Raw genomic sequence first — 12131 nt, forward strand, 5'->3', positions numbered from 1 at the left:
TTTTATTATATTGCATTACTGAGTGCAAAAGTACAGACCTGGGTGTTGTTACAGTAGCTTTAAACATTAGACCAAAAGAAATATATCATTTGCAATGCATGTAAAAAAGGTGCTGCATAGGCCATTGGTAATGAGGCTAGATGAGTTGAATTGAGGTATTCTGTGGTGTTTTGGCTTTATGAACCATGAAATGTTGGCGGCTTCAGTGATAACATTATGTCTAAGATGATCATAGCAATGAAACAACAAATCCATTGTAGTACTGACACAATAACTACACAGGTCTACGACAATATATTATTTACATTACAAAATAACTAAAGTGACTTTCTCAGCAGTGAATACTGGGTGAGGCCAGACCATATCCTCCATTGGTCTCTCTGATTTTCTCTTTTTGTCTGGCTTGAAGAAGACCATACACAACTCCAGCCAAAGTCATGCGTTCTGCTTTTCGATCCCTTCCTGAGCGGCCAAATGTGGCAACACTGGCTGTCTTGTGGCGAATGGTGCTGATGAAGTACGTACGAACTTTTCCCTGGTGCTCACTCACCTAAAATGGCAATAAGGGAATCCTTTGTTAATATGAGTTTACATAGGCAGCTCTCTTCAATATATTCAGACCGTTGACAAATCTGTCAAATGTCAAATCTGGTGAATTTTGATGTTGCCTATAGTCTGAGAGGGGAATACCACAGTAAAGTGGCAAAGAAAGAATTGTAAACAATGATAAATTTCTGTTAGTTATGTTTAAAATGTATCTTACCTATTTCAATACTTTAATGGTATTGAAATGGTACCAATATATTACCAATATATTATACTTGGTATAATATGGTACTAATATATTATACTTATTATATCAATATATACTTTAGCTTTAGTCTGAAGATAGGGTAAAATAATGAAAAAAATTGACTGACTTTATTAATTCACAGTTTTAATTTTATTACAGCATGTTGTATTACTGCTTTCTACCACTAGGTGTCACTGTGTCGTTTTGTGTCTATTCCACATACTAAGCTGTATAAGTGACCACTTTATTTATCGATTGAATATTGGGAATTTGAATTTACATAGTTATTATCATTCTGTATCCAATTATTGAACACTAATAAATTATGTAATATGCACACTACTCACCCCTTTGACAAAGATCTCTCCACGGAGATCCAGAACAAATCCCCACTCTGCCAGGACTTTGCGCGTTGCCTCTGGGACCTGGATCCGCCCACTGACCCCTGTGCTGTCCATCCGGCTGGCCAAGTTAACTGTTGACCCCCAAATGTCATACTGTGGTTTAGTGGCCCCAATCACTCCTGCAATCACTGGTCCATGGGCAATGCCTTCACAAGTAAGAACAATCCTGTTATCTTGATTTGACTGGCAAAAAGTGCTACGCAATAATCAGTATGGATGCATTTTTGTGTACGTAAGCAGTGAACCACTTTCACTTACCCACACGGAGCTGAAAATTTTTGGCTGAGTGCCTGTTAATCTCTTTAAGGGTCTCCTCCATAGCTAATGCAAACAAAACAAGCTCACTCAGGTGATTCCACTCCTCCATACTTGTCTGCAACAGAGATTATGTAGAGTATGCATGGGCAAAGGGTTTAGGAGGAGTACAAAAGGGCAAAGAGAGGCCAGCTTTCCACATGATGGCTCACCTGTTTGTCTGGAGCTAAGCCAGAGGCAGCCATATAGGAGCTACCAATAGTCTTGATTTTCTCCACATACTGGAAGTAGGACTCTTCCAACAACTTGTTGACAAAAAGGATTGCATTTCATTAGCCTACTGTATCTGCTATTTGCTATACACTAAAAAGGCAACAACTCATGGACACCTCATCAAATCCAACAATGATTTCATTCAGCAGTCGGAGGCAGTCCACTCCTTCATGTTTGATCTCTTTCTCTTCAAAGTACTCGTCAAATCCAGCAATTGAGGCAAACATAACCCCAACTTCATCGTATGACTGAGAATACAGCTCCTGATGAAAGAAAGGTACAAAATAAAACATACAATCGAATATAACTATAGACAAATAGAGTAGAAATGCTTTCATTCATACTTCATCATTTTTGCTTCGCTCCAGAAAATGTCTTGCTACATGGAAAGGAAGGATATTATACAGAAGACATTCATTGTGTTCCCTCAGTTCTCTCATGTCCTCTACTTCCTGTTGGGCCTGCAAGCGCCATAGGAAGTCAAGCCTAGCGGTGGCCTCCCACTAAACAGACATGAAATTGTTTATAACTGATTTCAATGTATAGTAATTTTTCAAATAATTAAGACAAATCTCCACACATTAACATCTCAATACCTGACGTCCATTATAGTAGACAGCTAAAATAAACATAAGCATGACAAGGACAGATATTCCTTTTCTTCTGATGTAGTAAGATCTGAAATTTAAAACATAATATGTTAATTTGGTAACTTTCAAACTGATGTACATATCAACAGCTGACACCAACCTCTGCAGCATGTCTTGGCGTGTGAGAGATGCAAAGGCCATGTGAATGAGGTAGGAATCAACTGCTACAGCCAGTAGTAATACAGCGAGCTTCAGAATGGAATTCAGACGAAGAAAGACGGCACAAGTTACCATGGCAATGACACTGCTGAGCACAAAAATCTGTTGAAACACAAAGAAATAATAAGTTACATTTGGTGACATAACTTATTAAATGTGCAATGAACACTGCTAGCCCTGTACATGTGTTGTCCACCTGTATAATACTGTAAAATAGAGTAAATCATCGGTACAAAGAAGTCACTTAAGCTATTTATGCTATATTCTGACCATATGCTGTACTGTACATAATACATAATAGTTTTGTAGTCTTATTCTACTTGCACAACATATCTTTAAAGTATTAAAGTATCTCTAATATTTAGATTATTTTTTTTTATACTTAAACTTAATTTTTTATAACTTATTTCTATTCTCCTCATGTTACTGAACATAAAGGTTCTCTTATCTTGTTGTAGAGAAATAGAAATCTGAGTAATTTTCTTACTTCAGGGTAGGTACAGACTGTGAGAGGCAGTGCTGTCGTTCTGTCTATGGCAATAGTCTCCCCAGGGTCTGTTAGAATGCACCATACCTGAATCACATACAAAACAAAGAAGTAATTTGAATTATATTTCTCATCTATTTTAGCACTCAGCAAATGGCCCTGACGCTCTAAACGACTTCAGTACCATGTTAGTGGAGGCAAGGCCAAAGTTGAGAATGAGAGCTGCTACAGTGAGAAGGTTGCGAGCGCTGTTGTTCTCATGAATCCAGCAACAGAAATGCTGCAGTGCTACAGGGGTCCACTTAAACTCTTCAGCCAGAGCAAGCAGAAGCAACAGCATGTAGGCAAATAAAAACACTGAAAACTGGAGCACTGCTGGCAATATCCTGCAGACAGAAAATGCATTTGGCCTCTCAAAATATTTGTAATGGGAAATTAGCAGCGCTATATGGACCTGTATTGTTTTTATTGTAGGCAATAACTCAGATTGTGGGATCTGTACCTTGGAGCAGGGATGAGAGCCTGAGCTGACATGAGAAACAGCAGCATCATAAAGGAGCACAGTAAGTTGGAGTTGAACATTTCATCTCTCATCTGTGAAAACTGGTAAATAAGCAAAATAAATGTTAAAACCAGCTCACCACATTACAGGTGTCATTAAAGATATACTACAGGGACTCACTTTTTCCTCAATATGGTTGTTCTTGAAGACAAGGGTGAGTGGTGTGATATGCTCCTTGTGCATCAGGTCACTGCTGCGTACCTCTATAGCATGTTTAATCCGTTTGTTAATTTCTTTAGAGGTGGACTGCCAGATGTTGGTTAGTGATCCATTTGTGAAAGATGCCAGTATCTGAATTAAATAAGTAAGTAAATAAGTAAATAACATCAGAAGATCAGTTTGAGTCATGGAATTCAGAACTCTTTCACTTACACTGTTTGTGTCAGTCACTTTCCCAAACGGTGTATCAGGGGACCAGGTTTTAACTGTCTTTGTGATTTTTGGCTCAGCTTGTATGTTTATATCATCATATTCGGGGCAAATGAGAAATGATTCAATGTTGTGTTTGCGTAAGAACTCATTCCTCTCTTGGCCATGGCCGTCTTCAGTTTTGTACAAACCCTGTAAACAATCCAATGTTGCTCGAGAGATGTGGATTCTCCTGGGACATTCATAAAAAGTATTAGTGTCAAAATCAAAAATGATGCAGAAAGAATCTTAGTGTATATTTACCCTGGTAAACCTCCAGCCTCAAGCATATTCGCAATACCAACATCCCAAGACCAGACATCAAACTGCCATTTTTGTAAGCCAAGAACCCCACAAAGGACAGACCCTGAGTGGATCCCAATCCTCATATCCATGTTTAAATTCATCCGTTTCCGTAAATGCCTAATGTAGGATAATACAAGTTATTATTTATAGCTTTTGATATTTCAAGGAACTTAAAAGAACTAACCGAATGGTGTTAATCATAGCCAAACCCATCTCAACACAATGTTGGGCATGTGCCTGTTGTGGCTCAGGGACCCCAGACACACAGTAATAACAGTCTCCAAGTAATTTAATCCTCATGCAGTGATGCTCCTAAGAGGGACACCAATAAGATGAACTCATATATGCTCTAGATATGCTATGATTGACATGATTATAATATGATTCTCACCTCTGCCAAATGGTCAAAGCGTCCAAAGAGCTCATTCAACAAGCGAACTAGATCTTGTGCTGACAAGTTCATGGAAAGAAGTGTAAAATTCTTGATATCCGCAAAAAGAATACTGAAATAAGAGATTTTATTTGCGGTTAGTGATATGTAGGTGCCAAAGAGATACTATTTCTACATGAAAACAGAACATACCTGACATCTCTATATTGGTGAATGCTAATCTTGTGAACCTCATGAGACAAGAGATCATCTTCCAAAGTGTTCATATCAGAAATCATCTCTAAGGCAACAAATCGAGGCAGGATAGACGTCACCAGCCGCTCCTGTGAGGTCCCCAAAAACAATTTTAAGGAACAGTGTTACCGTTATAAAACCAAATGCTCTATATTACCTCATTACCTACCTGTCTTTGGTTCTCTTGTTCTAATTTGAGACGCCCCTCGATGCAGCGGCGTGTCTCAAGGAAAACTTGTCTCTGGGCATGATCTGTCAAGTAATGAATGAACAAGCCAGCTGTGTTCATGCCCAAATAAAGTAGGCCCTTGGCAAAAACCTGTGCTCAAGCATAAATAAATAACACTTAGTGAATAACAACAGAAACAGTACAGTATCTTTGTATTGGAGTGACTCACACCTGTCTTATGAGGACAGCATCACTGTATGAACGGGTCATCTCCACCACAAGGTGAAGCATTGAGGTGAGGCAGCCAGCGCACATGGCCCACAGCAGTGGCAACGGGAGCAGAGTGTAAGTAGCAAAAAGTGAGAACAAGACATACCAGGAGGGGTCTTTCTCCAGTCCATAACCCAGGCCTCCCAGCACCTGTGTGGTCTGTGATAGCCAACAAGCTACACCAGCACAGTGAAGCCATGTTGGAGACATGGAGTGTTTGCATGATAAAACTACTGTACACAGGGCTAAAGCTAAAATCAAAAAAAGACTTGTAAGGCAGCCACGCAAAGCATCTGGGGTTTCCTCAGGGGCAAGGACAAGGTACAGAACTAAAACATGAAGCTTGGCCACAGCATCAATGACACTAGTAATGGCGAGAGAGTTACGTCTTTGGTGACAAGAGTGTTGCTGGTAAAGTTTCTCCATGTCACGAGATTTGAAAGTGTGTCTTAATGTGGGTATATATACCCCACGAACAGTCCGACCCCATCGCACAAAGAGGTCCGCATCACTGGCATAGTCATGGAAGGCTCCTCCAACGCTGCTGGTGGCAGAGCCTCGTTGGGGGTGCACTCTGAAAGATGATGAGCGTCGCTTTGTTACCCCACGTAAGGACTTACTACGGATCTGACGGTTGATCTCTTGCATATAGGCATCAGTTACAAATATCTGTCGAGCTGGCTCCACACCCACCTGCAAAAACACAAAAATGTGCTTACTCCCATTAAGGGATGATTACACTGTGAAAACATTAAAATAGTGTTTTTAAACTTGAATTATGTGAAAATGTAGTTTGCGTTTTTGCTGACCTGAGCAGAGAGCTCCTTTTGGACAATGACATGTTTGACAGCCTTTTGCCAGAGCATCTTTTTCCTGCGCAGACCTGGGGACAGGGTGCTGCTCACAAACACCGGCTCACGCAGCTCCATCGCAGAGGTCTGAGTGGTCTCTGCGAAGGTCACCATGACGATGGCCTCAGTTGGCCTCCGCTGCTGCTCTCAGTCAAGTATCAGTGATGCCCTGGCAAAAAAAGTATTCAACGTGTAATTAATTATGGTATATTAACAGGGTCATTACTCATATTAAAGTTGCACAACATATTTTTCTCTGGAGGGGGGGTTTGTTATTTGCTTGTCTCTAAGGATATGCTTTGAATGTTCCAAAGTATGGTGTTTAATTTTATTTATTCAATATTTTACAGGGTCAGTCAATTGAGAACACCTTTTCATTTGTAATAACGACCTGGCAATGAACTTATCCAGCATTTTTCACTTATGGTGTAAAAGACCTGACTGGTAATCTGGCCTGGAAGTATCACCTGCTTCTCTCTATGGGGACAGATGTTTAATATGTTTAATGTTTATTAACTGTGTAACATTCCAAGCAAAGTAATATAATTTTCAAGGAGAAAAGCAGGTGACCAGAAAATGTACAAACTGCACCTTTAAAGAAATAGGTTTCTGTAGGGGGTCCACGTGTGAGGGTCGTGCCTGCCAGACAACAGCTTTCAAACAAATTATCTACAGGCCAGATTTAGATCTGAGCTGGTTACTGCTTTAAGAGTTAAACTCCAGGTCGGTCACTCAAGCTTGAAATACTCAGACCATAGCATAGCATTTATTGGTTGTATTTAATCAATGTTATCACCAATTGTAATAGATAATTAGTATAATTATAATTATTAGTATTACCTGTTGAATAACAATACAATAGTTATTTCTGTCATAGATTAGAAAAGGCAAGACAATAATAAGTAAGTCACATCACATTCTCTCTGATACAATGATTCTAAACTGATCATTACCTGCATCATTTCTCTTTTATCCACTGTCAGATTTCTCCCATAAAATGGAGCCTTCCAGCCAGTCCATTGCAAAGGATGGTTGGTTACCTGAAAGGTGTAACCAGACAACGAAAATTGAAAAAAGTGTTGTTATCCAAAAATGCTACACAAAAAATATTAAAACCCCAACCAGGATGTATGAGACAATCTGCGTGATAGTAGGTTGCCACCTGGACTGTCAACAACCCCTGTGAAAGAGAGCTGTGGGAGTGTGCAAGGCAAAGAGGATTAGTTAGTCAGCAGCCACTCGTGTTGGCCCTCAGGTCACTGGCACCAAGGCAACACCAACACAGTGCCATGACAAATCTTATTTCAGTTTTACAAAAACTATCAGGCATGTAAGCACTTTTGGACTCATGAAATATAAATTCAGTGAATTATTATTAATATTATCCAAAAGAGGAATCCAGGGTCTTGAGAATGTGCAAACTATAATAGATAAAACAGACTCACGGGTATCAATTTATATCAATTTCAATATCAGTTTATAATTGTATAAGCAATATTTTGATCAATATAAAGTACAATTATCAAACTCATAAACATTGGATTCTTTTTTGTAGTATGTTCTCATAGCATCATGTGGCTGTGGCCGCCTTTCATGTAAGCTGGTTAGGGATTTCGATCCTTGCTTTGCTAATTTTGCCCAGGCAATGCACAAAGCCTTTAAGGCAGATCTAATGAGTTCCCATCTGCTTCACCGTGACTGTATGGCTAAACCATTCTTGCTGATTACAGTAAAATTAAAAATAACTCATTGTCTAAGGAAATAACTTCTGCTTTAACTGCTATACCATCAGCACAACTCCATGATGATGGATAGGCCTGTTCTACAAACATAACCATTCATATGCAATCAAATACAGAGTAAATCAATCAAGTGTTACATTGATAAGAAACAATTTAACATTTAGTGGAAGATAGTCCCAGATGTTTGCAACATATTTGTCTGAGAGACATCTCATTATTATTTTGGACTATGACTGTTTCCCATTTTTTATTTAGAGAGAGAGGCTGAAAGTCAAGTGAAGACATAGCCTGGATTCTAATTAGTATTAAAGCTCACTGCTTTGGCTGTGCACTAATGAGCTGAAATGTGCTAAAGCTAAACAAGAATCAAAAGTGACCCAGTGGCCTGTGTAGCCTCACTGCCAGATATTCCCCTTACTGTGGATATAGATTGGCAATAGTGTGCTGATGGCCATTGGGCACTGAATGCTGTTTGGTTTGGCTCCTAAGAGTCTGTGAGCATATGAATTACTAAAGGATTAAATTCATACCATATTCCAGCTGTACAACAACTCATCCTTTAGTAGCTGACAATTTTATGTCATGTGAAAAGATTTAGGCTACTATCTTCATCTTTGCACATTTCCTTCCCAGTGGATTTTATTTTAATTTCACGTATAAATGTGGTTATAGCCTTTTATAGAACACAAGTTTCCCTTGTGGTAATAAGGTCAAAGTTTTGTCTTAGTATTAGCCTGGGTTAAAGGCCAAAAATTTCTCCAGGTATGACTGGTGTAGAGGTACATCCATTTTCTGGACTTAGGTGCCCAGGTTTAATTTAATACTGTGTTATAGCTGAAGCATTTTTCTGTTTCTCGTTATTTTTAACACTCATAATTGAAGGTAAAACAACTTTGCTCTTAAGATGATATTCAACACAGAGCTGAGATAGTCACTAAGTTAGGTACCTCTCTTTACTAATATCTCTTGAATGCAGTGCTAAACGGTCTATGAGTTGAACACAGACACTTTCCCACATACAATTCTCTTATTGTACACATACATTCTGATCAAATCAAAATTGTCATCTGGTTCCAAGAAAATCATAATATATAGTTTTTGTCATATCACCATAATCTACTGCTGGGTGAAGAAAGTGTCATAATATTAAATACAGCCTATTATGTCAGCCAATGTAAAGGAAAAAAAAAAAAAAAAAAAAAAATATATATAATATATATATATATATATATATATATATATACACACACACACACAACACACACACACACACACACACACAATATATATATATATATATATATATATATATATATATATATATATATATATATATATATATATATATATATATATATATATATACACATATATATACAGCATATATATAGGCTAATAGGCTAATCTAATACATTTAATACAGTTTATAAATTTAATACACACAATGATAGCATGCCATTTGTACTCTGGTATTTGTTGACTCACTGTAGTCTTGTGTTTTGGGTGTTGTACCAATGTGTCCATGGTGAACTGGGTTGGTTCTTTAGTCTTTTTCTGTCTGGCTCCTCACACAAGCAGCCAGTAGTGGCAGCTGATAGCACCTGAGGCTACTCCATAGCTTTAATGATCACTGGTCTTTGGTCTGACCCGAGCACTGTGTTCACTGTCCGCATGCCAAATATGTTAAGGACCTAACCTTTTTCCTTTGTATGGTAAGTGAAACATGTCGTATTTTGACAGTGATTGACGTTGACAGAAAGCACTGTGCACACTAGCTCATGTTAGCATGTTGCTTAGTTCTGTCTAAACAAACTCGTTTTTCGCGTTTTATATTGGTCGTGTACATGGTTGTAATTTTCTTTTTATTTTAAGACACTTGTAGTCTAAATGCTTAAATCAAGTTAGAAATGATTAAAAGGGTTAGCTAGATCAACAGGACTATCAATACCAAGTTAGCACACTATATTTACCAGATTACTTATAACTTGATATAACGTTATGGTTTTAAGTAGCTACTGTGTTATAATCTTAAGATACTGTGTGTGACAAAAGCTTATTATAAAAAAAATAGAGAAGTAGCGGGATGCTTATACTGTAATTGAGTAAATGTTTGGTTTCGCTAAACTGGCTGTGCTAACTCACTTCCGTAGGCCAAAGATAGTCCGGGGGTTTTCCTGATTGACAAAGCCCCGGAGGAGACACTTTGCGGGGCGTTGTGCTGTGCGCCGAGTCACTCTCCGGGAACCTGGAGAAGCAGCACCGCCCTGTGGACATAAATCATCATGACAGGTATGTACCATCACTGGGCACATTTACATGAGCAGTAAAATCTGATCCCAGCCTAATCCTGGCCTAATCCTGACCTAACTGCAATCATTTACATGCACAAAGGAAATTTCATTATAAGGACCTGGTGAAACATGTCAGGTAATCAGTCTTTTTTTTTTTCATTGTTCTATTTGGAAAGCAAAGTAGTCTACAATCTACAATATTAAAATAACTAATTCAGTCTTCATGAATTTTCTTAAATATTTGTCCTAGCCACCTTAGTTTTACCTTTTGTTGCATAGCTTTCTTGTGTGCATGTGTAAACAGATGTAATTTTTTCGGTAACTCCAGAAATGATCAGATTTTTTTGTGAATGCTAATATAGTCACTGTCACTGTTTTGCATTGAAACAGGTTGAACTTTTCTTTAAAAAAATAATTAAACTGTTGCATTAGCCTTTATTCAGCAGTTTTAAGATATTTTGTAGAGATGAGACAAGATCTCGGGCCACAAGATCTCACGAGACAAAATTGCTACAAGGTCGTGCACACATGAGAAAAATTATCTAGATTTTTTTCCCTCAGATTTTACCTTTGGCTTGGATAAAAAAAAGTTAAGAACTGGTGAGTTACACAATTTGAGAAGCTGTAGTTCCAAAAAGCAGTATTACAATGACCGCTAAGGTATAAAATACATAAAAATAGTAAAACCAAAATTGTGAAATGTATTGCGCTACTTTTTTATTACAAATTATGCCAAAATCTCATCTTATCTCGTTCTCATGGACCTTATCTCGGGGTCTGTTTCGTCTTGTCCCACCCCTACTGTTTTGTATCATATGTCTTGGCATATGTTTTTGTAAATATCATTATTAAGCACAACCATACAACCATGTTACAACCGTCATACATATGATTGTTTAATACTATACAATTACTGTATGTTTCTGTTATTTGTTAAAAGTATTTTTCTGTTATAATGTCAAATAACTTACCAGATTCTGCCATTGGTATCTCCACTGGGTGCATTCCTCAAACCCCAAACCCACAGTGGCTGTCATTCCTATGTGTCGCCTGTTGTCCCGTTTCACCCTGTTCCTTACTGTGGTTGGCTTGTCCCATGTCCAGAGAGAGGGGCACAGGGGGTGTATAGTGGGACCCTTTGTGTTAGTGAGATGTTTATTAATGAGTAAGAGGCATTCAGAGAGCAGAGCTGCAGTGGATGTTCTAATCGCTAATCTCTTTCCAGATATAGCCTTTGTATTAATATAGATTACCACCTCGGACATTTCAGGAAAGATGCACTGTTAGCTGAAGGACTTATTTCTTGCCTCATTAGAAGTTGTTTTGCTGTGTCTGATTGAAAGAGGATAATTTGAGAATAGATTGTGTTGTGTGAGCTGTAACCTTTAGTTGTGACAAACTGTGGACCATCTTGTGATTTTAGACTTACTTGGACAGTTAGTTTTGGTAACAGTTGTTTGCTTCGCACTGTAGCATATTGTGCATTTGAGTACTCAGTGGGCTGCTGTATGGAGAGTTGTCTACTATGCCTTTGCCAGCGCCTGATGTCCCAGCCACTCAGAGGCTGGCACTGGACTGCCGTACCCTTCTGGACCATCGCAGTGGCAAGAGTAAGTGATAACAGCAAGTTTCCAGTCTGTCTGTGCAGAGTGCTTGTAGTCTTTGTTTAAGTGTTTAGTTGTATGAGTCTGATAAAGACCATACTAAAATAGTATGGTCTTTATGGCACTAGGTTTAAGACTTGTGACACATTTTCGTTTGCCTTGCCATTAATTGTGGCTTATGTTTAGACACTGGTCTGTGTCAGTTTTATTTTGTCAATTACTTATTAATAAAAAGAAAGGCACACATTTATAGAATGTCCGTGTTATCATCCATTGTTTTTA

General features: G+C 38.3%; 2 protein-coding genes across 3 annotated transcripts in view; one reads left to right on the forward strand and one right to left on the reverse strand.

The window, feature by feature from the left end:
- Window positions 1-9568, reverse strand: si:dkey-206f10.1 (adenylate cyclase type 8). The gene is made up of 23 exons (XM_020919976.2): window positions 9440-9568; window positions 7335-7405; window positions 7166-7252; window positions 6171-6381; window positions 5323-6054; window positions 5092-5241; window positions 4881-5011; window positions 4689-4800; window positions 4482-4609; window positions 4256-4414; window positions 3956-4184; window positions 3704-3874; window positions 3524-3624; window positions 3206-3407; window positions 3022-3108; window positions 2476-2636; window positions 2322-2403; window positions 2070-2228; window positions 1842-1988; window positions 1665-1757; window positions 1456-1570; window positions 1141-1343; window positions 1-550 (listed from the first exon to the last, which is right to left on the reverse strand). The coding sequence occupies exons 4-23, from the start codon at window positions 6324-6326 to the stop codon at window positions 332-334; spliced, it is 3537 nt and encodes a 1178-aa protein (XP_020775635.1). The 5' UTR covers window positions 6327-6381; window positions 7166-7252; window positions 7335-7405; window positions 9440-9568; the 3' UTR covers window positions 1-331.
- The window catches only part of LOC110158155 (protein EFR3 homolog B), a 27198-nt gene continuing 24592 nt past the window's right edge, over window positions 9526-12131 (forward strand). For both annotated transcript variants that reach the window (XM_055149099.1, XM_020922626.2), the window contains exons 1-2: window positions 9526-9666; window positions 10105-10243. In XM_055149099.1, the coding sequence (XP_055005074.1) occupies window positions 10237-10243 (7 nt within the window). In that variant the 5' untranslated portion in view covers window positions 9526-9666; window positions 10105-10236. The remainder of the gene's footprint in view (window positions 9667-10104; window positions 10244-12131) is intronic.

This window comes from Boleophthalmus pectinirostris, unplaced genomic scaffold, assembly GCF_026225935.1.
Source record: "Boleophthalmus pectinirostris isolate CB_2022bp ecotype Guang Dong unplaced genomic scaffold, ASM2622593v1 HiC_scaffold_13, whole genome shotgun sequence".
In the NCBI taxonomy this organism is placed as follows: Eukaryota; Metazoa; Chordata; class Actinopteri; order Gobiiformes; family Gobiidae; genus Boleophthalmus; species Boleophthalmus pectinirostris.

Bases quoted from the DNA above. Each gene is read 5' to 3' on its own strand.
- si:dkey-206f10.1 (XM_020919976.2), bottom strand. From the start codon at position 6,326: ATGGTGACCTTCGCAGAGACCACTCAGACCTCTGCGATGGAGCTGCGT. The intron at 4,610-4,688 runs GTGAGAATCATA...TGTCCCTCTTAG, and splicing joins GCTTTGACCATTTGGCAGAG to GAGCATCACTGCATGAGGAT. The intron at 3,625-3,703 runs GTGAGTCCCTGT...CTTATTTACCAG, and splicing joins ACAACCATATTGAGGAAAAA to TTTTCACAGATGAGAGATGA.